The sequence below is a fragment of the Fonsecaea nubica genome (genome assembly GCF_001646965.1).
Source record: "Fonsecaea nubica strain CBS 269.64 chromosome Unknown Scaff87, whole genome shotgun sequence".
Lineage (NCBI taxonomy): Eukaryota > Fungi > Ascomycota > Eurotiomycetes > Chaetothyriales > Herpotrichiellaceae > Fonsecaea > Fonsecaea nubica.
This window is the reverse complement of record NW_019173760.1, coordinates 31752-53869: the sequence shown is the minus strand read 5'-3', so window position 1 is coordinate 53869 and position 22118 is coordinate 31752. Positions and strand designations below refer to the sequence as shown.

Genomic DNA, 22118 nt, shown 5'->3' with positions numbered 1-22118 from the left:
CAAAGCCCCATCCTCGTCAACCCCCAGTATTGTCGCTGGTGATAATATTCAGCCCTGTTGATAGAGGAGGCACCCATCTCCCACACTTTGCTCGCCCGATTGCGCTGAGTGAGATGAGATGCAGCACATGTTGATTTCCGCTACGTGCTTGTTTCGTACTTCGTCTTCGCCCTCAGTAAACCCCCATGCCGATAAAACATCCAAGGCATCGGTGCCATTAACAAGGTGCAAAATGCCAGAGTCGAGGTTGCCCACCCAACGCCGAGTGCCTTGTAGAACTTCAGGGCAAACAGAGGGAACGCAGCCGACAGGCCATATCGCGACAGCATGGCAGCGCCAGCAGCCGATGCACCGTATAGAGGCCCATAAGCATCGACCATGAATAAGTTCATCGATGCGTACACCATCACAGTGGCGGTAAACGACATGCCCTGGAATACTACCGGCACAGCCCAATGAATTTCAGCGTGTGCTGTCCAGGCAAATATCAACAGGCAGATAGGAAGAAAGAAGGATGCGATCATGCTTGGATAGAGGCGATGTTCTGGAGGAAAGTGCTCGTCGGCGCCCAAGTTTTCGGCGCGAAACTGTTTCAGGCGTGGTTGGTAAATGTACAGGTCGACCAGAATCAGCGGGCAAGGAGCAAACGCGGTTCCACCCATCAAACCAAGAAACGACAACGACTGGCCCGTCAGCGAGAAGTTGTAGTAGCGCTCGAAGACCCAGGGCGATGCGACGACGAAGGTGTACATCAGCCCAAAGAGAAAACCGTTGTATAGGCATACAATGGTGACGATGGGCTCCGTGACGAGCATGTGGAGAGGGCGGAGAAACAATGTTGTCAAGAAGTAGTTGACAGCAGCAAGAATCGATCGGCGTTGTTGAGGCGGTCCTTGAATATTGAGTCTTTTTGCTCGCCGTTCAAGGATGGTCTTCTTGTAGGTTTCCTTGGTGAATACGATCGGGATGTAAAACGTGACAATGAAGAAGAGTGTAACCCATTGTGTCCAACGCCAGCCTCTTGCCTCGACGACGAGCCCTCCAAGGAGGGGCCTATACGAGGATTAGCCTCAGTATTTTCACAGGCTGGCTGGGGACGTACCCAAATACTGCTCCAAAAAATGGTATGGAATAGTAGAATGCCAACGAAACAGCTCTATAACGTCCAGCTGTATAGTCGACGATGGTGGCGGAGGCATTGCTGATGGCTGGCGAGGCAAAGACACCAGCAAAGAATCTGCAGATAATCAAAGACGCAGGTCCCTGGGAGAGGCCCGCCCCAAGTGTGAAGAGAGCGAATATAGGGGTAGTAGTCAAGAAGACTGCTTTGCGACCAAACGTCTCGCTCAAAGGTGCCCCAATGGGAGGTCCAAAGGCCAGGCCAAAGTTGTAGATCGACAGAGGAAGGATGGCAACCTCCTCCGAAACACCAAATCGTCTCGAGACATCGTCGTGTGCTGGACTGTAGAGCGAAGCAGCTATGGTGCTCACAAATGCGAGAAAGGTCACGGCCAATGTCGACGATATCCGACGCAGTAGAGAAAAGTTTCGAGGATTGTCAGGATCGCTGGGCCCGTCCCAGTCTGTTGCTGTTCGCGGGCGCTGGAGCACGCCTGTAGTGTCGATTTCGAGCTGTTCATGCCTCGCCATATTATTCCATCTGATCTGGCGTGATCGAAGAGGCTATTCCTCCATGCTGTGCGGACGGTTGTGAAAACGAGAAAGAGAGAAAATGATAACCCAGCAGACGCGATGTCGGACAATGACCCGAGTCCTACACTGTACCTCGTACTCCAGATAGGAATTGGGGATATACATACAGGCCCTGATGACCGTCCGTTCCCCGCATATCAGAACGGATAAATCGGCTTCAGACCTACCTATGATGAACAACCGGCGACATTCCGACCAGTATCTAGCCAGTTAAGCGTGCGAACACAGGCTGATTGAAGCTGTACCTGAGAGCAAAGAGGAGGGCATGATACCGATGAAGGAGAAAACATTGATTATTATCGTTACAGGCTATCGAGGCCGAGGCGTCGCTGCCGGCAATTCTTCGGGGGTTTCACGTGATCAAAATCAATTAAACGCGTCGATCGTCCAGAACGCGTCGACGCGTCCAACCGTAAAGTCTACGATACGCACTTGTCACAGCCCCCTCGCACCCCCTGCGCAACTGCGAGATTCAAGACGCCTTTGTTGTCTTCTGTCCTTACCAACACCAACCGACAGTCTCGACAACGATCCTCCAGCATGGCCCTCGACTCTCGCTCCGCATACTCCCTCTCTGTCCTTCCTGCACACAATGACCAACTGGGCGAACCGCGCACCGAACTGCAGCAGAAGCTCAGGGACTTCATCCTCGCATTCCAACTCGACGGCGTCTACATCTACCGAGACCAGCTGCGGCAAAATGTCCTGGTCAAGCAGTATTACTGCGATGTCGACCTGGCGCACCTGATCTCATACAATGAAGAGCTCGCGCACCGGCTCACGAGCGAGCCTGCGGACGTGATACCGCTGTTCGAAGCGGCGTTGAAACAATGTACACAGCGCATCGTGTTCCCGCACGATCGCGAGGTCCAGCTCCCTCAACATCAGCTCCTGCTCCACTCGAGTGTCGCGCACATTTCGATCCGTGACCTGACCGCCGCGAACGTCTCGCACCTCGTCCGCATCCCAGGCATCGTCATTGGAGCGTCCACGCTATCGTCAAAGGCCACCCTCGTCGCGATCCAATGCCGCGGCTGCGAACACACGCAGCAACTCCACGTCGAAGGCGGCTTCTCTGGCATCACACTCCCTCGCCAATGTGGGCGGACAAAAGTCCCCGGCCAAGAGTCTGGAGACCCGTGTCCTCTGGACCCCTATTTTGTGGTCCATGAATCCTCACAATTTATCGACCAGCAGATTATAAAATTGCAGGAAGCACCAGACCAGGTCCCGGTGGGTGAATTGCCCCGCCACATTGCCGTCTCTGCGGACCGGTATCTGACGAACCGAGTCGTTCCTGGGTCGAGATGTACGGTGATGGGGGTGTTTTCAATCTATCAGCAAAACAAGGGGTCGAAGAAGGATAGTGCAGTTGCGTTGAGACAACCGTACTTGCGAGCAGTGGGCATCCAAACGGACGTAGACCACTCGGCCACCGGGGCATCATTTTCGGACGAGGAAGTTCAAGAGTTCGAGGAAATGTCCAGATTACCCGACCTCTACGAGCGGTTTGCGCGTTGCATTGCTCCGGCCATCTATGGAAACATGGATATCAAGAAGGCCATTGCATGTCTGTTGATGGGTGGCTCAAAGAAGATTCTCCCAGACGGCATGAAATTGAGAGGCGACATCAATGTCCTACTTCTGGGTGACCCGGGTACGGCCAAATCGCAGCTGCTGAAATTTGTCGAAAAGGTGTCGCCCATAGCAATCTACACCTCCGGAAAGGGTTCATCGGCAGCTGGTCTGACCGCCTCCGTGCAACGAGATACACAAACACGAGAGTTTTACCTGGAAGGTGGAGCCATGGTCCTCGCAGACGGTGGCGTGGTCTGTATCGACGAATTCGACAAGATGCGCGACGAAGATCGAGTGGCAATCCACGAGGCAATGGAACAGCAAACCATCTCGATCGCGAAAGCGGGCATCACCACCATCCTCAACGCCCGTACCTCCGTCCTCGCAGCCGCAAATCCCATCTTCGGACGATACGACGATCTCAAATCTCCGGGGGAGAACATCGACTTCCAGACCACCATTCTATCTCGTTTCGACATGATCTTCATCGTAAGAGATGACCACGATAGAACGCGGGATGAAAACATCGCGAAGCACGTCATGGGCATCCACATGGGCAACCAGGGCGTCGAAGAGCAGGCCGATGTCGAAATCCCGGTAGAGAAGATGAAGCGATATATCAGCTTCTGCAAGTCGTAAGTGGAATTTGTTGCCTTGATGGTATAATTGAATAATCCGCTGACATCTTTTTCTAGCCGGTGCGCCCCCAGATTGTCGCCCGGCGCAGCAGAGAAGCTCTCGTCGCATTTCGTCTCAATTCGGAATCGAGTAGCTCGAGCTGAGGCTAACAGCAATGTCCGGTCTTCTATCCCTATCACAGTCCGTCAACTTGAAGCCATCATTCGCATCACAGAGTCACTCGCGAAGCTCACTTTGTCAGCCGTAGCAGAGGAACACCACGTTGACGAAGCCATTCGTCTCTTCCTCGCCAGCACCATGGACGCCGTGTCTCAGGGAGAAGGCGCTGGTGGCATGAGCGGAAACAGAGAGTTGATGGAGGAAGTAAGTAAGGTGGAAGAAGAGCTTCGAAGGCGGCTGCCGATCGGTTGGAGCACAAGCCTAGCGACTCTAAAACGGGAATTTGTTCAGGGGCGAGGATACAGTGAAGCAGCGTTGGCCCGCGCGTTGCATGTTCTGCAAAGAAGAGAGACGATACGGCTGAGAAATGGTGGAAGTCAGGTATATCGAAGTGGAGTCTAATCGAGGACCGGAATAGCTGTTTACGAAGTGTCACGAGCACATCTTAGTGTAGCCAACGTTTTGTGGCTTTCTGCAAAGACCTGTTGCCCTGTTTGCTTGAATGTGCCTTACCAGTTTGCACACCGACTGATGCAAAAAGTGGCTTCCCAGGCGACGGACTAGTTGAGCCGTAAGCCGAAGAAGCTTGGTGAAACCAGAAATTTCCATTTTGAGTAATTCTTTCAGGGCCGTTCGGGGGATGGGATCGATCGTATCCCTGCTCGACTGCATGCGAGCCCATCGGCCTGGTGACTTTAGTTTCTTCTTTCCAGGGGGCCAGCTCCCCACATTCTCAATGATGGATTGGTGGAACGACGCACCGGGGTGGCCCAAGTGAGGAAGATAACCCGTGTCCAGAATGCGAGTGTTGGCCACATCTGGCAGAGAGAGCTACCGGCCTCATGACATAAGACCTGTGAATGGTCATAGTAAGCTAGCATCAGGAATCTAGGGCAGTGGGCCGGTCACTGTCACCGAGCTGTCTCAAAGTTTGCAACCTACTCCGTACATCCGCTAAGCGAACAATGTGGGTGGCGCCCGTTCAGAAATATCTGGTGGCGGCTTAAGGCTAATCAAGCCGAGCCATGCTTCTGCTTCTAACAGAGCACCTAGGTGCAGGGTGTAGGGGCCCTGTCCATCGAAGCTGAAGTCGCCCAGGAGTGAGACGAACCCCTGCTCGTCGTCGACTAGGGAGGTGACTTGTTGCCGAGCAGCCACGCCGTACCCGAGCGCAGTGACTCGTAATGCTAGAGGAAGCCCAGATTGGCGTTGGATGGGCCAAACGCGCATCAAGTCTGTGCATCCAAGATCCAGATGGGCGGCACCAGGGTGGGACAGCAACTCACTTGGACGTTGGCAAGCGATCCTGTCATCGCAATTGGCCGCAGAGAACACGAAGCCTGCAGGGTCGTCATTCTGAGTTCGGATTTTGGTCGGCGTCGACAAGTCACAAACAGTCTGCCGGTGCCAATGATCGTGGCAGGGGCACGATTTGTGGTGCGCCTCCTGACACTTCGGATCTTGTACCGTGCATGAATGGCAGTTCTGAGGCAAGCCACCTCTAGATCGGACTCTGACGACGGGTCTGCAAGGTCAGTGAAGCCAGGAATGAGGATTTTTCCACTGTCAGGATAGTGTACACCAAGTTCGTAATTTGTGGGCGAGTTCGTTGCGCGCAGATTTTAGACCAGGAATGTGTGCAGTCTAGAGGTAAATGTTGCCGATGGTACAATTTCCGATGATCAATGCGTGCGATTGTGCAGGGAATAGCTCGATCTTGAGAGAGAGAAGTCGCCGAGATGGAGGGTCCTAGATGGAGGGGTTGGTGGAAGATCTGAAATATCAGCAACCTCGTCAGAGTCGGGCGCGCTCGATTCTCAATAGTTAGAGGAAGCGAATGGACATGTGAATGCCGATCATAGAATCTCTCATTCAAGGGTGTGTGAGCATCCAAGGCTGAGAGCCTCCTCTGGTGTCCTTCTCTTGTTTGACCCAAAGTCATCACATAGAGCAGTCAGTTTGCAGGGATGTCTCAGCGGTGCATTGTGCTGGATGGGAGTCAGCTATACGAGGCATCCCAAAAGATTGTGTGACTAGGGTGTCAGATGGAGGTTGTGATCAGCTAGCGATGCAGAAAAGTAGTCCGATGGCTCATCTAGCAGGCTGATGGCAGAGTCGATCTAGTAGCGTAGCATGGTGAACATCGAGCGGGACGAGGGTCATCTAACAAATTAGGATCTGAATCGACGCTGGTTTGAAAGAATCGACAACTGACAGGGGTTGGGTGAACTAGGAGCGCTGTAGGTAGTGTAGCGCGACGAACAGTAGGCGAGCTGGCCTGCTGGGTGTGGGATAGAGTGGATGGAGTGCCTTGAAGGGCTGTTCTGCATCTCAAAGTCTTTGATGCCAAGCTCAAACCCAAGTGGAAGACGTCACGGTTGGATGGATCGCGAGTGCAGGTCTCTAGGAGCCTCTAGCCCCTCCACGTTATTAGCAAGAGATGGGTGGCCAAGGTTCTGTTAGGGGGACCCCTAGACAGCGCAGCCGCCTACAAGTACAAGCACTCCCCAAACTCTAAGTACTCGGGCAGGCGGGCCTGACGCTTAGTAGGACCGTTAAGGGCAAAGAGCGTGCTTCGCTAGCTAAACTGCTTGCATAGGGGCTGCAGCGGTTCCTGTTTCCGACGCCCGACCCGACGCCCTATTGAATCAATGCCTCGTAACCTCGGATTCGTCGAACTGTCTCGTAACCTCACCCCAAAGTCCCCCAAACAACCATGGATCTTCTCAAGAGACCATCCTCTGCCGTCTTTCCTCCCTCCCGCAAACAGCAGCCAGTATTTTACAAGCATTGAGCCTGGCCTCTTGCTCTTGTCTCCGATCCATCCCCTCTCGACCTCGAACAGGAAAACGATGTACCTACCGCCTGCAGGACGGCCTGATAGAGATGGCGGATGCATTCACTTTCCCTCGATCAGCTTTCATTCCGGGGATTGCCTCAGTCTGTGGGGGGTCACACGGTCCCGCTGAAGCCTTTCTGCCCTTGTCTCCTCCCTCGTCGGCTGTCTTAGCCACGATATCACCTAGCGTGATGCTGAAGCTTGCGCGTATCGCTTCGCAAAGGACAACCCCCTGTTGCCCTGTAGGCAACACGACGATGTTAGTGATGATTACAGACGAAAGAAACAGGCCCTTGCGAGTCCACCGCTCTTAGTCCTATTTGGGTTTGCCTTCACAGCCTATATCCAACACCCTTCAGCCCAAGTGCCGCCAGGGGACAGCCATGATTCCCTCCATGATCCCACCATTGAAGGTGGCAGCACAATGGTGACGGCCTCATGGCAGGTTACACCAGATCTCTGCTCCCCCAGGCATATTCTGTGTAGCAGACCAACCCGTCAAATCCCTGTCTCTGAGACGATCAGGTCCCAGGTCCCCGGGCGTGCCTGCAAGTCAGTATGGATCGGCTTCGGCGGCCAATCGTGAAGAAAATGCATCGAGTCTCTGAAAACTCAGGGACCAGAGATGATCCACCCTGCGTCTTAGAATCATGGTCGCAAAATATTGCAGAGCCGTGATGGTGTGCGAATCCAGCTCACAAACAGAGGAGAGATCTGATCCAGACTGATGCGCAGGCACCGCGATAACTCCATAATCGAACCGGATGCTCTCACGCGGTTCCCTTGTCATACACACAAAATCCCCTCGGGGCAGCGACCGCTCTGTCGGTACTGCTTCCATGCTTGAGGACAAAGACCGGTCCTGCTCTGAAGACATTGACATCATACTTTCCTGGTGCTGCAGACTTCCAATCCGACAATAACCCGCTTGCAACTTCCACACATCACAATCTATCAATAGTCGATACTCCCCAAGCGTCCGAGGACCAAGAGAAATGTGGCGCCCGCCCTTGTCTTCTGTCTCTTTCATCCTCTCCTTCTCCGTCACCCCACTCGTTCCCTCCTTTTGGACTCACCCTTGACGCAACTTGGTGGTCACTGGAACAACATGAAACATTTATTTGGATGGGCAACTTCGCCATCTTACGGCGTCGATGTCCCGTTTCGAGTAGCCTCCGTTCTGTCCGCGGCCCCTCCCTCCTCAACAAAGCGACATCCTTGTTGACTCGTAGAGATTGACAGGTCGCATTCTAATCACTGGGTATAGACGTCCAACCGCAGCCCTGTGCTTTTGGCCCTTGTTCTTGTTGCCTCCATTCCACCCTCGACCGTATTGGGACATATGGCGATAGCTGGACATGGTGGACGTATTGCTCCATCGGGCTTCTAGTGGATCGATTGTAGAGGTCAGATCATGGACCCGATGGCGCCTCCTTCTCTTTTGGAGCACACCACGAAATGTAGCATCCATCATGCGCTGGAGCAGTCCATGCACATGCACAACGCCTAGAGCCTTATCCTGGAGCATAGAAAAGGTCACCAACACCTCGAGAGGAAGATTTTTCCTCTGCTCCTGCTGGTTCCCTCTTGCTCATCCCAAAGACTGGTTTCATTACTTCTGTATAAACAGTGATCGAACCCATCACACTTGCAGAATTCCAGTCGCATACCAACAATAGCCTCACACTATTGCCATTACGGTCCCTTGATGCCATTCCACAAACCTTCAGCCTGATTCAACGTCTACATTACCAAAGAATCTTCTAGTACCTCGTCGATTGTGTTGAAATTGTTGTACCTGTGGCTGCCCCCCCAGATATCACGATGGAACTCGCTGTTGCACCACCGTCGCGCGTCGCAGCGGGTGTCACCCTTGAGACACCCCTCGTGGTGACATTCTTGGGACCACCATCCACATCAGACGACAAGTGCGAAAACGAAGAAGCCTTTACACTCGCCGAAACAAGCGGGATATGGGTTTTCCTATCTCTAACCACACCGGACATGCAGGAAAGCCTAGCTCCGCCGCGGGAAGATCTCTTGTGTGGTAGTAGGGCCGACTCCATACATGCCCTCTGCGAGGAACAGGAGGGCGAGCGACCGACCATCGCATATGCAATGTTTCCCGGTCTTGTGATCACGCAACCCGGCACTTACCGCATCAAAGTCAACATCATCGATATGAATGCGTACGATTCGAGTTCCTAGAATAGGGTTGTGGGTTGCTGATGATCAACTAGGACACTCAGGCTAGACAATGAAGATGAAAGGGCAGCTACGGTTCTGCCATGCCTTCACTCGCCAGTCTTTGAAGTCGTCGAAGCCAGCGAGCACAGTGGAAATGGTATGTATGTTCTTTGGAGCTTTCCATACAACACGACGCTGACAAAACCCAGAGCCACAGGTTGCGGAGACAGTCAGGCGGTTGAAGTCAATTGGTATCAATTTCGGAGGCGAGGACGAGGGGTCAGGTGATTGAGGCTCATGGCGGGGTGAATCTATGGCAAAGAGGTGTATAAGAAGGAGGGAACTATCGATATGTGCTAATGGTATGTTGCTCGAGCCAGTAGAGGCCAATTGTTGCGTGTCATTGACGCCTGGGTATTTGGATACGGAACCGGAACAGCTGGGTATCCTTTGATACTTCACTCGCTTATGTGTATTCGATTCAGTTTTATACTGTAAGATGGTACTTGGTTGAACATCTTGACCTCCCTTAGCTCACACCCATGAGTGAAGAGTCAGTTACGGCGTCAATTCTGAGGTTGACCGACTGCGCTAGCACCACATTCTTCACATCCCTTTGATCCTGGGGAATACCTTGACCCTCGCGCTATTCTGCTTGGAACTTCGGCGTGTGGACCGAAATGAACATTGGATCGTGTTTTACGTACGAGACTACCGAACGGTCAGATGGGACGGACGATCATTGGTATGATCCATTCTCTGTCGACAGATGGAGAGAAAGATCTCAAACACCAGAAGTACCAACTGGGTTGTGCGATCGGGCATTTCCACAATGGGATTAGCATGGCTTGTCTGTTCACGTGAGAGATCCCAAGATATGATTGGTGGAGCTTCTCCTCGCCATAGTTTCCTATCTCGCAGAAGTGTCCAGGGGTGCTTTTGTCCCGCCCCCCCGACGCGGTGCAAAGTTGTTTCACACCCGCTACCGTGGCTGGCAAACTGGCACGCCTCGATCTTTTCGCCCGCCCTGACCTTGCCCTGCTCTGCCCACTTGCCCCCTCAAGCCTCCCTCCCTTCCTGCGACCGATCTCTGTCTGCAGGGACTCGTCGCCCACTCCTGCGCACCTTAGCTCTTTGTCTACCCTCTGGTGGAAGTGTCAATGCTGACACTTAGCGGCAAAGACATATCTCCAAATTCAGTACAGACTATGCTGACCTCGAGAGGTCCTTCTCTCCTGTCCATATACGCGCGCAAATCTACGGCCTCCGAACCTGATACCATGAGCATGACCAGCTTCACCCAAAGAAGCAACATCCCCCTCCTCCCCAACCTCTCATGATCTTGCTAGTGAGGCGACGGCCCGCCCTTGGGTAAAAGACCCAGGAATACAAAACCATGGCAGACTCTCAGCCTGCGCCCTCCACCTCCTCTCGTCCCCATCCCCAACACCTTCGTTTACAAGAAACATGCGAGAATGGGTCGGCTGAGAGACAATCTTCCTCCTCCGCAGCTCACATCGAGCCTGACGATCGTATCTTGTTGACACCACCCCTCCCAAACCCAGGAATCAGTCCGTTGGATCAGGCGCTCTATAAGAACAGTAATGAGCGGAGTTTTTTGGCCAATGCAAATCAGCAAGCGGTTTCTCACAATGGACAACTCAACATGTCGCCGCCCGATTCATTGCGCATTCACCATGATGCAGCGCATCTCTTGAGTGGCCTTCATATACGTACGGATGTTGGGGGTCCCAAACGTAGCAGTTCCACCCAGTCCATGGATTCCGAGTACAGGTTACGAACCAGTGCCTCTGCCACAAGTATCCCTCGTCGAGTTCCTAGTATCCGAGCTCACCTTCATTCGTCGGCTGGTTCGGTCTCCCCTGGTACAGTCATCTCCTCGCCCCAGATAACCGCAATGCTGGATATCACTCCTCTGCCCTCGCCGACAATGGCGGCATTCGAGTCATGGAAGGCTCTTTCGCTGGCAAGGACCAGATCCCGTACCTCCTCCATCTCTTCGGCCAAAGCTGAAGCATTGCCCCCTCCCGTTCTGCCATCACCCACCACTCCTCGCCGAAATAAAGGCTATCCAGGTTTGAGATCTACTCCTTCCTCACGTCCAGGTACATCAGACGGCCAGACCCTTGGTGCCGATCACAGTCGTACTAGAAGTGTCAGTGACTATGTGCCCGACCCTGTGGCTGTGCCGAAACCCCGAAACATAGCCGTGTCAACCGCTGGGGCACCATTCGAGATCACCGAGTCTCCAACATCTATGCATCGAGAAGAATATCTCGGTCCACAAAGAAGATTGAGCAAGTCCGTTGCCAGACCTCTTACCCCTCCGCAACCGACAATACAGATAGAGAGGAGCCACGAAGACGAGCCCGCTGCCAAACGACCAAAACTTGAAATCTTTAATGCGCGGAGCATTTCTACCGGAGAGCCAAGATCTTACGAAGCGATCCGGATTCTCGGCCAAGGGACTTTCAGCAAGGTCTACTTAGCGGTGCGTCAAGTCGACAACGATCGAAAGGACAATGTCGATTACATGCAAGACAGCATAAATATGGCCGGCGTTCGAGCTCGATCTCGACGACTTGTGGCGGTCAAAGTCGTAGAACATGGTCCAGCGGGTGGTGCGGACGCGGAGAGGATCGAGGTCGGGCTGAAAAGAGAGGTGGACTTGTTGAAATCCATACAGCATCCATCCCTGGTCCATCTGAAAGCATTTGGCAATGATGATAATGCGCGAGCTCTGCTTGTCATGAATTACTGTCCTGGCGGGGACCTGTTTGAAGTGGCGTCGAAACACCACGAGGTCTTGACGCCATCGTTGGTGCGAAGGGTTTTCTCCGAGCTGGTGTCGGCGGTGCGATACCTTCATCAAAAGTACATTGTTCATCGGGACATCAAGCTGGAAAGTAAGTCTAGGGAAAGGGACTCAATCTCCTGTCCGTGCTAATGGAACCCAGATGTCCTGCTCAATATTCCGGTGCGTGTGCACTCGGACGTGTCCAATTGGCAAAGCCTTGATCGGGCGGTTGTCACACTCACCGACCTGGGTCTCTCTCGCCGCATTCCCGAACCCCCCGAAAGCCCCCTTCTCACAACGCGCTGTGGAAGCGAGGATTACGCCGCACCGGAAATCCTAATGGGTCAGCCCTACGATGGACGACAAACTGATGCCTGGGCACTTGGAGTTCTGCTTTACGCACTAATGGAGGGTCGGTTGCCCTTTGATCCTCTTCCCGGAGCGCGCGGAGACCCAGCTGTTCTGCGTGCGAGGACGCCGCACAGAATAGCGCGGTGCGAATGGGCGTGGTACAAGTATGGCGACGAAGACGGAGAATGGGACCCCGTCAAAGGCGCCGACTTTGAAGGTGCACATGAGTGCGTGGCAGGGTTATTGAAGAGGAATACAAGACGGCGACCGTTGGCCGAGATCCGAGAATTACCATGGGTCAAGGACGGGATCCAGGTCGATGGAGGTCTAAGATGGGTTGAAGAGGAATTGTAACAACATTCGCTCCACCTTTTCTGTTCGTTTCTTCTGGGATTCTTTGATTGGCTTTTGTTCTGACTGAGACGGAGGCACTCGATGCCGTTTGATCGAACACGGACGGCAGGAAAAGAAACATAGATTTTGAATAGCAGTTGGTTAGCGGGACCTGTCTGGTTGGTGCTGATGCGTTTGTATATCAACTTTTATAGACCCTTGATGAGATGGACTGGAGATATTTTGTTGGAGGACGAATGGCGAGAATGGGTGTTTGAGGATTTCTGAGCACCGACTAGATTTCTTTGTCTCATTAGGAGGTTAGGGGGTCAGGAGGATTGATGTGGGATTTCGTGGCTGATGTGTATCTCGCGTCGGAGACTCGGTCGATAGCGGACTCGTGCAATTAAGTTGTCTTGTGCTTTGCTGTATGATTGTCAAGCCAGACTTGGAGACTGTCCCACTGGAAAAGATATTGGAGGAAGACAGAAGGATGGATAACTTGGGAAATAAAGAGAGGAAGAAAGGAAGAGAGGAAGCTCTGCAGCGCAGGGAAAGAAGTAAATGACTGCGGGGAAATTTCCGTAGCAAGGCTGCAGCGAATCCACCAAAGAGGGTCCTGAGGGTCCAAAAGCTCGGGCTCACTTGTTCCATCTCATCCCATCTTTCTTGTCTTCTCGCTATCATCATGGATTCAGGTTCGACGTCCTCCTCTAGCAGTCTTGTAAATGGACAATCTGCACCCAATGGAGTCAACAATGTGTCGTCGCTATCAACATCGTCCCAATCCGACCCACAGATGCCACGAGTGCCTAAGAGGCTGTACTCGCTCTCCCAGCCGCCGTCCCTGTCTGCGTTCAAGACACTGTGTTCCCAATCGACAAGCCGAGAGATCTATCCACACGCGTCGGCCGTGGTGTCCAATATCCCCGTCTACGAGCTACCCACTGAAGCAGATGCGTTTGCAGACCCAGGCTTCATCGATGCATTGCAGGATGAATGGCACCATATCCTCCTCTCAGGGCCTGGGGTGGTGATTCTCCGCAACTTCATCCCGGACAGGAAGCTGATTGAGCAGGTCAACGCTGTCTTCGAGGCCATCATCGCCGCAGAATCTGAGTTGCTCGCTCAGGGAGGACACGGTGGGGACAAGGGCGACCACTTCGCAGCGAGCGGCACCAATGCGCGCATCTGGAACTCGTTCCAAAAACACGCCGAGCGCGACCCAGCGTCCTTTGTGCAGTACTACTCCAGCCGCTACTTGGCCGCCATGTGCGCCGCCTGGCTGGGACCCGCGTACCAGATCACCGCGCAGGTAAACATCGTACGGCCGGGAGGCCAGCCGCAGGTGAGCCACCGCGACTACCACCTGGGGTTCCAGACCACGGCGGCGTGCGCGCTGTATCCCGCGACCACGCAGGTGGCGACGCAGTTCCTCACCCTGCAAGGCGCGGTGGCGCACACGGACATGACTCTGGCCAGCGGGCCGACGCGCTTCCTGCCCTTCTCCCAGCAGTTCGAGCCGGGGTACATGGCGTACCGTCTGCGCGAGTTCCAGGAATTTTTCGACCGGAACTGGGTCAGCTGTGCCCTGAACATGGGCGACGCCGTCTTCTTCAACCCGGCGTTGTTCCACGCCGCGGGCGAGAATCGCACCCTGGACGTCCAGCGCTCCGCGAACCTGCTGCAGGTCAGCAGTGCCTTTGGCAAGACCATGGAGACCGTCGACACTCTGGCCATCATCTCTCAGTGCTGGGACGATGTCAGGAAATTGTATGCCGAGGAGAAGAGTGGCGGCGGTGGCGGCCTCGACAGGACAGAGCTGCTACAGAATGGTGGCGTCGCAAGCAGAGTCCATGCCATTTTGGATGCAATCGCCAATGGATACCCGTTCCCAACGAACCTCGATCGTCGCCCGCCCGCGCCAGGTGGAATGGCACCCGAGAGTGAAGTTGATATACTCCGCAAAGGGCTGCTGGAAGGCTGGGACGTCAAGAAAGTTGTCGCGGCTCTTGTGGTCATCCGAACAGACTCGATGCCTTGACTATAATACTTATTGGACGACAACAACGCCCCCAGAACCAGGTAACATCGAAGGAAAGGAGGACAGGGAATGGTACATGAAAATTGTCGGTTTTTTTCGTTTCTCAATTCCACCGTGTCGGAGATGCTAGTCATTGTCTCGTTATCCCATTCTCCCACAATTACCATCTCTTCGACCCTCCTATATATATCCCCCTCCCTTTTTGTGCGTTTCTGCCGTTACCAGGCCATGTACCTACCAGATGAGAACAGGTTTAATGACGCTCCCGTCCTCCATGCCGTGTAAGGCCTGCAGCGCATCCTCTGCCGGGAATTGCTTGACGATCTTCTCGATGGGGAATTTGCCCTCGCGCCACCACTGGATCATGACGGGGATCCAGGCCTGGCCTGTCGTGTTGCCCAGGTAGTGGCACTCGTACGACTTGTTGGAGCTGAAAAACTCGCCGACCGGGAGGGTGACTTGTGCGTCTGGCCTGGGGACGCCGAGCTGGATGAAGCGGCCGCGTCGGCCCAGCGCCTTCATGCAATCCTCCACGACGGGGACGGCGCCCGTCGTCTCGATGACGATGGAGATGCGCTGGTTCGCGACCAGCTGCTGCACGCTCTCTGCGATACTGCCGCCGCTGGGAATGGTCGACGTGTCGAGCACCTTTGTGGCGCCCAGCTCTTTGGCAATCTCGAGCCGCCGCGCCACCCGGTCGACGGCGACGATTTCTTTACACCCCGCGATCTTGGCCGCCATGATGGCGCCCAGCCCGACGGCGCCGATCCCCGTGACCAGTACGACATCGTGCGGTTTGGCGGCCGCGCCGTTCACGATGGCCCCGGACCCGGTCATCAAGCCGCACCCCAGTGGGGCCAGCACCTTCAAGTCCTCGTGGCCGCCGCCACCGCCGCCCCCGAGCAGATCGCGGACATTGACCACGCTAGCCTCACCGACGATGCTCGTCGCCGCGAAGCTCGATTGCCCGAAGAACTTACCGGGCACTTCTGCGCCCGCACCCGTCTGGAAGACGGTCGCGTCGCCGACGATGTTGAGCAGCGGCCACGCCGCGCAGTACGGCTGCTCACTGCTCTTGCACAGGTCGCAGGCGTCGCAGTAGCTGTAGGACAGCAGGACCGGGTCGCCGACGCGCGCGACCGTCACTCCGGGGCCGACCTCCTCGACCACCCCGGCGCCCTCGTGGCCCAGCACACGCGGGAACTTAAGCCCCATCTGCTCGCCGGGGATCGACGCCACCAGGATATCCGTGTGGCAGATGCCCGTCGCCACCATGCGGATCTTGAGCTCGTGTTCCTTGGGTGGTCGGGACACCTTGATCTTCTCGAACCGCCAGTCCGGCGTGGGCTTGGTGGGATCGGCTGGGTACGACACCAGCGCGGCGACTTGGTCTGTTGCCATGGCTCTGTCCTCGTCCTCGCCTATATTTGGGGAGGTGTGTAAGCGTCCGCCTAGGTGTGTAGGTGTGTTGTGTGTGTGTAGGTGTATATGTGAGCGGTGGGTGTGTATGGGGTAATGTGTGCGTGTGAAAAGATCGGAAGAGGTGATGCGAGGACGAAATGACAAAGGTAGATATAGATGGATAGAGGATACCTGGTATGTATATATACAAAGTACCGGAAATCCAATTTCTATTCCTGTTCTCTCTCTCGACACTCAATCCAAGCAAGTCCCTCCCCTGTCCGTTCCCTGTTTTCGGAGAGAGGGAGATGGGGGCCGCTTTTGAAACAATACCATGTACATATAGTTACTGTGTGCGCCCACGGGATGATTTCTACTACTAACACTACATCGAGTAACTGAGTAAGTTGAGTAGAGTAACCTAGTCAGTGAGGGAGTGACTGCTCCCTCACTGACTAAGTGACTGACCCCATCGCCGAGTCGTGTGTGCTTACTCGGCCGCGCCTCCTCGAATTTGCTCCGAACCCTGTCTTGGTTTATTATTCCGGGCCATTCCAGCCTAAGTTATGTACGAGTACTCGGTATGTAGTAGGTACTGGGTATGTATATGTGGACGGGTGGAACTCAAGTCAACCCCTCCTCGCATTTTTGCATGGGATTTGACCTCGGGTAGCTCGCTGGATTGCAATAGATCTCGTAGACCGCACGAGATGAGCGTGATGATGGAGGACGCCTTGCATATCTCGGTGCTGGGCACTGAGTGCTGAGTGCTGAGTGCTGAGTGCTGGGTGCTGGGTGCTGGGTGCTGTACAAGTAAGTGCTGGTGGTGGTGGTGGTCAGATCGAGGGCATAAACAGGATCAGAATAACTGCATCGAGAACGGATTGGAAAAGAATCCAGCATCGGCGTCGTAATGGAGTACCCAGAGTACCTTGGCTTTTCTCTGGCGGATCTCGGCTCTACCCCGCGCTCGCTCACTGAAAGGATGACCCATTCATGATTTGCGGAGCTGAGCATGCATGCGAGCAAAGCTCTCTTCAGCTATGCATCTCCCACCGTTCGGCGCCCCATTTAAAAGTTCCATCTAATGCCGCACTTGAATCCTTTCCCAAACTTCATCGTGTTTATATATGCGAGAGTAAGCACTGATACTGATACGTCACGGAAGTGGGAAGCCTGTCGCAAAACACACCAATGGCAAAGACTTCCGAGATGGCCAGACTCGGTATCGGAGGAGGATGTGGTTGCTGATGCCACTGCCAGTGCCGGTGCGAGTGCGGACGAGCGGTCCGCGGTAGGATTCTGGGATTGCGCGTTGATGAGAATGCGGGCCGCGAGGCCGACGACTAACTGAACCTGTGCACAGTATCAAATCATGGATGGGGTATTAATACATGCCTCGTGTCAGCAGCACCAGTAGCACCAGCATCGAACCTTGATTTTGTCCGTCTATCTGTCTGCTGTGTCTCGCAAATTTGGTACTCTTTTTTCTGCACGGCCGGCTGCTTACTTACATGGATAGGCGGCGGCCTGATGGATTGATGGAATGATTGTTTGGTTCTCATTCGTCTCCGACCTCGACTTGGAGGATGTGGAGGAGAGAAATGGAACCTCAGACACAAGAGGGCTATCAGAGGATCGTCCCTTGCGTTGATTGATTTCGCCCCCATCTCGCAACTGCAAGTCGTCGTTGTAGGGTATGATACGAGAGTCAGCCGCAGCTTGAGGGGGGGTCCAGCCACCGTTCAGCCTGGCTTTGGGGTGGGTGTGTGTGTGTCTTGAAAGTCAAATCTCACTTCCTCCTGTTCTAGCGCCCACCGAAGAGTGTCGATTACAAGGTATGTAACAGATGACTATGACCGGGGTATGAAGGTGTGTGAAAGGTTTGTATGTGGCTTTCTCGTTCTGCTGGAAAGGGATGCCGTGGCTGGACGTGTCAAGAGGGCGCAGATACGGGGCGCAGGTGAGAAAGGATTCAGAAGGTGTTGCTGATGTTGAATTTCTGTAACTGAAAGGTCCCGTCAGCCTGCAGCGCCAGGGACGCGGGAGGGGTTAACGAGTTGTGTATCTCAAAGATTACACGCTGTCCCAGCTTGATCTTGTGTCCAGTCTGCCGGCCTCTGTTGATGATACACAAGATCAGGTTCAGCCGAAGTGAGGCACTTGAAAGCAACTGAACATCCCTCGTGATGGACAACTGACGCGACAACCTTCCCTCCAAGAACCACCTCTCACCAACTCAAGACGCTGTGCTCTTCTCCAAAGCTTTGCACAAGGCAAAGGACAATGATGAAAAGTTGGTATGTGAGAGAGACAAAAATTGCGCTCGCGGAAGTCCCGGAGGTTCTTCCAGCACAGTCACCGACTCCGATGTGCCATGGAGTTGACATCCGTGCAACAAACTCGACTGCATGTGCTCAAGATGTTCGAACAAGGTAAGTATGAAGAGAAGAAAAGAAAAAAAAAGAGAGGGAGGAAGGGAGTGGGAAGAGATATTTATACCCCCCAAGGAGGGAGGTGGTGGTCAGCCTTGGCGGGCAGTCGCGATATTGCCTGATCTGATCTGGCAGTTAGGAGAAGTTGGTCTCTGTTCTGCCAAGGGACAGGAAAGATCAGAGAGAGTGAATGACTGATCTGTCACTCGCTGTGTCATCTCCCAGATCAGCATGTAACGTGTGAAGTGAACAAACAGTGATCCTGGGCCAATGTGTCGAAGTCCTGGTTTAGTGCAGGATTCACCTCAGCCTCGTCTGATGCCACATGGTCCTACACTACACCACACTAAACTACACAGTGTGACAACAAATCTCTCTCTCGGACAGGTGCTTGGACAGACAATGTATTGTCTCAATCATTCCTATCAACGCGATATTGTGTTTGCCACAATTCTGGGATCTTTCACGGCGTACAAATTAGACATATCCTATGCCATGCCAATGGAACGTCAACGCGATGTTTTCGGTGCAGTCGTAGCCCTCCAAGCTTTTCTTTTTCACAAGTTCGGGTCGTATTCCTCATCGAAAGTGTCCAACATGCTCTCAATGTCCTCAATCTGCGCCCAATTTTCGTCCGTGAAAACTTGGTCCACGGTCGCCAGGTGTGTCAACATGTGTGGCGTGGTGACGCCGTACATCAAGATATCCGCACATCGAAGGATATCCTCACATTTGTGTTGCTGGTCCCGGAGAAAACAAAAGGCGTCTTCAAACATGTCCCTCAGCCCACGTAGTCCCGCAACCCGGTTGCGGCCAAGGTAGTCGGTCTTTTCCACCTCCAATCGGCGATCGGCCAGTTCGCGGTCCATGACGGTGGCGATGCGCACGTACTTGCCAGTGATTTTTCGTTGCTTGCGCGCCGTTCCCCCTCGAAGACCACGCCTGCGGATGTCCTGGTTCTCGTCCCAGAGCTCTGAGAGCCCGTGCTGGATTCTCGCCTCGTGTTGATCGATGGTGGTATGCGCGGCGCGGACGAGATCGGCGAGGACACAGAGACGGTCGAGGTGCCCTTGGATGGCATCGAAGTCGACGAACAAGGCCGGGTCGAGTTTGACCGATACTGAAACGAATGTGGTTTGTGCTAACAATGCCGATGACGGTGGTTCGTACTGCTCGATCCCCGGGAGAAGCTCTGACCGTGTCAACAGCTGAAGAGGGCACAGAAAGGGAGAGTCCTACCGTAGTCTTCCTCTTTAACTGTTGAGACTGCCATCTTAGTCTCCATTGAAGCCGCCATGTCAATGGGATGAATTCGTCAGACGGAAGTTCGATTGAGAGTTGAGTGAAGATGGCCGCCAGTGATGAAGGGTGTGCGGCAGGACTCCTGGAGATTCACTGTTTGCGTCTAATGATGGTGAATTATGTTGTCTCTCCGTAGGGTGTGGCAGAATGCTGCTCTCTTCCTCTTTTCCTGCCGGATACCCATCGATGGGCTCGACTGTTCTCCAGCTCCATTGTATGTCCATCGCAAGTTCAATATCATCAATTGCATCTTCATATCCCCCACGCGCTGTACCAAGCGAGGCTTTCCGAACTTACATGACGAGCCGAGTGAAAGCCAAGTCTAGCGTCAGGAAAAGCCATAGTCAATGACATGCTTGATATCTGAATTTCAGAGTTGAGGAGGATACGGCGTCGGTGTACAGGGTCATTGACCGCCTACGGGCCTATCGACATGTTGCAAGGACACGGAAACTTGTTTGTCTCGGGGCTAAGCTGTCTTACGAGATGGAGAGGTTTGATGTTGCAGGAATCAATAGACGACGATCGCAGGGTTCCATGGTGAAATCCAGGTGTCTATCCGCCGACCGCCGACTCGAGGATGATGTCGGTACCTTGTGTCCAGCGGTCATGAACTGCAGAGGCAGCGAGGCAATGACACAGACATCTGGAAGCATATCGTGCAGCTGTTGATCCAGGATTGACAAAGAGGAGAACAAGTTTGTCATGGCATTGACCAAAGCGGAGACTTGAGTTGCGTTGGACTCCGAGATGAAGCCGAAGTTCGGAGAAAAGAAAATGGTGTTGTCTGACAGAGTACAAGTTGCTGTCAGATAGAATCCTACAGTGGGAATTCTGCTATGGTGAGGTGGTGGGAGGTCTGTAGTATGTTTTTGTCAGACATGACAATTATATCCTTCGACCTTTCCTCATCGTCCAAGCGTCACACCACTTCAACCACTGAGGATTGACATGGTGGGTATTCGTAGGTATTCACGTACCTAGTCTACGACTCCTCCATGTCCCCCTCCTCCCCACACTCCCTCCAATGGCTCCGTGACCCTTGTTTACATCCCATCTCTTAAGTACTGAGCACTGCCCCTCCATCTCACCCTGTTTTCTTTTCTGCGTCCCAGTTCCCATCGATTCCGAGTCACCCCTGTCAGGTTCTCGTGCAGTTTTCCCACCGCATATATCGATCGAATTCCCGAGTCTCGCGTGAGAGACAAGCCCAGCAACCATGCTCCTCGAAGAAACCCATATAGATGTGCCGACAAAGGCAGCAGGGGAGGGTTCAATGCGTATGCCATCCACACACCCGACCCTTGAAATGGTAATTCAAATGTGATCTGAGGCTGAGCAAAAGTGTCCAAACTGGCACAAAACTGAAAAAGGAATCTTCGTCTTTCATCCCACCATCGCTGGGTACCCGAATGCAAAGTTCCCCGGGGTCGTGGTGTTTTCGGAAATCTACCAAGGTAAATAAAAGAAAAATTCTATCAGGAAGAGAAGAGAGGAGAAAAGAACTCTTTTTCTCTTCTACATATCCCTCCCACACAGAAGTCATACCTGGGGGGAGTTTTCATGCGAAAGAACCCCCGTCACCTACATGTATCTACAAGTGTAGACTGAGACCACTTTCTTTCTGCTTGTAGTGACCGGCCCCGTCTCCCGCTTTGCCCGCCAAATCGCCGGACAAGGCTACATCGTCGCAGCGCCCTCATGCTACCACGAATTCACGGGACCCGAGCCGCTCGCCTACGACGGCCCCGGCACCGACGCGGGGAACCTCTGGAAAATCACCAAGAAGGTCGCCGCGTACGACGAGGACGCCCAGCTGGCCGTGTCATACCTGCTGGGCCTGAAGACGTGCAACGGCCGGATCGGCGCCACGGGTATGTGTCTCGGCGGCCACCTCGCGTACCGGTGCGCGCTGGACTCCCGGGTCAAGGCCGCCCTGTGCTTCTTCGCCACGGACATCCACAGCAGCACCCTCGGCGAGGGCAAGAAGGACGACTCCCTCAAGAGGGCGGGCGACATCAAGGGCGAGCTGGTCATGATCTTTGGTACGGCCGACAACCACGTCCCCGCCGAGGGGAGGGACCTCATCCGCAAGACGCTGCGCGAAAAGGGCGTCGCCTTCTCCTTCTACGAGGTCCACGACGCCCAGCACGCCTTTGTCCGCGACGAGCTGAGCAAAGGCCGCTACGACCCGGCCATCACAAAGGTGTGCTTTGAGATGCTCCTCGAACTCTTTAACCGGAGGCTCAAGGTCGATCTGGGCGAGCCGAGCGGCGAGAAGCTGGTCGTTGAGGACATCTGCTGACAACCAGCAAAGCT

The 22118-nt window shown here is 54.0% G+C and overlaps 8 protein-coding genes across 8 annotated transcripts; 5 read left to right on the top strand and 3 right to left on the bottom strand.

The window, feature by feature from the left end:
• Positions 1–140: 140 nt before the first annotated feature.
• On the bottom strand, positions 141–1650 carry AYO20_09431 (hypothetical protein; the record flags this gene model as incomplete). The annotated part of the gene is made up of 2 exons (XM_022647701.1): positions 141–1053; positions 1103–1650. The coding sequence occupies 2 exons, from the start codon at positions 1648–1650 to the stop codon at positions 141–143; spliced, it is 1461 nt and encodes a 486-aa protein (XP_022496310.1).
• Positions 1651–2253: 603 nt separating this feature from the next.
• AYO20_09430 (hypothetical protein) lies at positions 2254–5565 on the top strand (the record flags this gene model as incomplete). The annotated part of the gene is made up of 3 exons (XM_022647700.1): positions 2254–3926; positions 3987–4293; positions 5281–5565. The coding sequence occupies 3 exons, from the start codon at positions 2254–2256 to the stop codon at positions 5563–5565; spliced, it is 2265 nt and encodes a 754-aa protein (XP_022496309.1).
• A 3187-nt stretch (positions 5566–8752) lies between these two features.
• On the top strand, positions 8753–9407 carry AYO20_09429 (hypothetical protein; the record flags this gene model as incomplete). Its single annotated transcript, XM_022647699.1, has 3 exons — positions 8753–9117; positions 9169–9272; positions 9325–9407. 3 exons carry the CDS (start codon positions 8753–8755, stop codon positions 9405–9407), a joined length of 552 nt encoding a protein of 183 aa, XP_022496308.1.
• Positions 9408–11066: 1659 nt separating this feature from the next.
• AYO20_09428 (hypothetical protein) lies at positions 11067–12638 on the top strand (the record flags this gene model as incomplete). The annotated part of the gene is made up of 2 exons (XM_022647698.1): positions 11067–12042; positions 12094–12638. 2 exons carry the CDS (start codon positions 11067–11069, stop codon positions 12636–12638), a joined length of 1521 nt encoding a protein of 506 aa, XP_022496307.1.
• A 667-nt stretch (positions 12639–13305) lies between these two features.
• Positions 13306–14661, top strand: AYO20_09427 (hypothetical protein; the record flags this gene model as incomplete). Its single annotated transcript, XM_022647697.1, has 1 exon — positions 13306–14661. The coding sequence occupies one exon, from the start codon at positions 13306–13308 to the stop codon at positions 14659–14661; it is 1356 nt and encodes a 451-aa protein (XP_022496306.1).
• A 234-nt stretch (positions 14662–14895) lies between these two features.
• Positions 14896–16062, bottom strand: AYO20_09426 (hypothetical protein; the record flags this gene model as incomplete). The annotated part of the gene is made up of 1 exon (XM_022647696.1): positions 14896–16062. One exon carries the CDS (start codon positions 16060–16062, stop codon positions 14896–14898), a length of 1167 nt encoding a protein of 388 aa, XP_022496305.1.
• Positions 16063–19054: 2992 nt separating this feature from the next.
• Positions 19055–19770, bottom strand: AYO20_09425 (hypothetical protein; the record flags this gene model as incomplete). Its single annotated transcript, XM_022647695.1, has 2 exons — positions 19055–19689; positions 19737–19770. The coding sequence occupies 2 exons, from the start codon at positions 19768–19770 to the stop codon at positions 19055–19057; spliced, it is 669 nt and encodes a 222-aa protein (XP_022496304.1).
• A 1248-nt stretch (positions 19771–21018) lies between these two features.
• On the top strand, positions 21019–22104 carry AYO20_09424 (hypothetical protein; the record flags this gene model as incomplete). Its single annotated transcript, XM_022647694.1, has 3 exons — positions 21019–21079; positions 21173–21256; positions 21434–22104. The coding sequence occupies 3 exons, from the start codon at positions 21019–21021 to the stop codon at positions 22102–22104; spliced, it is 816 nt and encodes a 271-aa protein (XP_022496303.1).
• Positions 22105–22118: the final 14 nt, after the last annotated feature.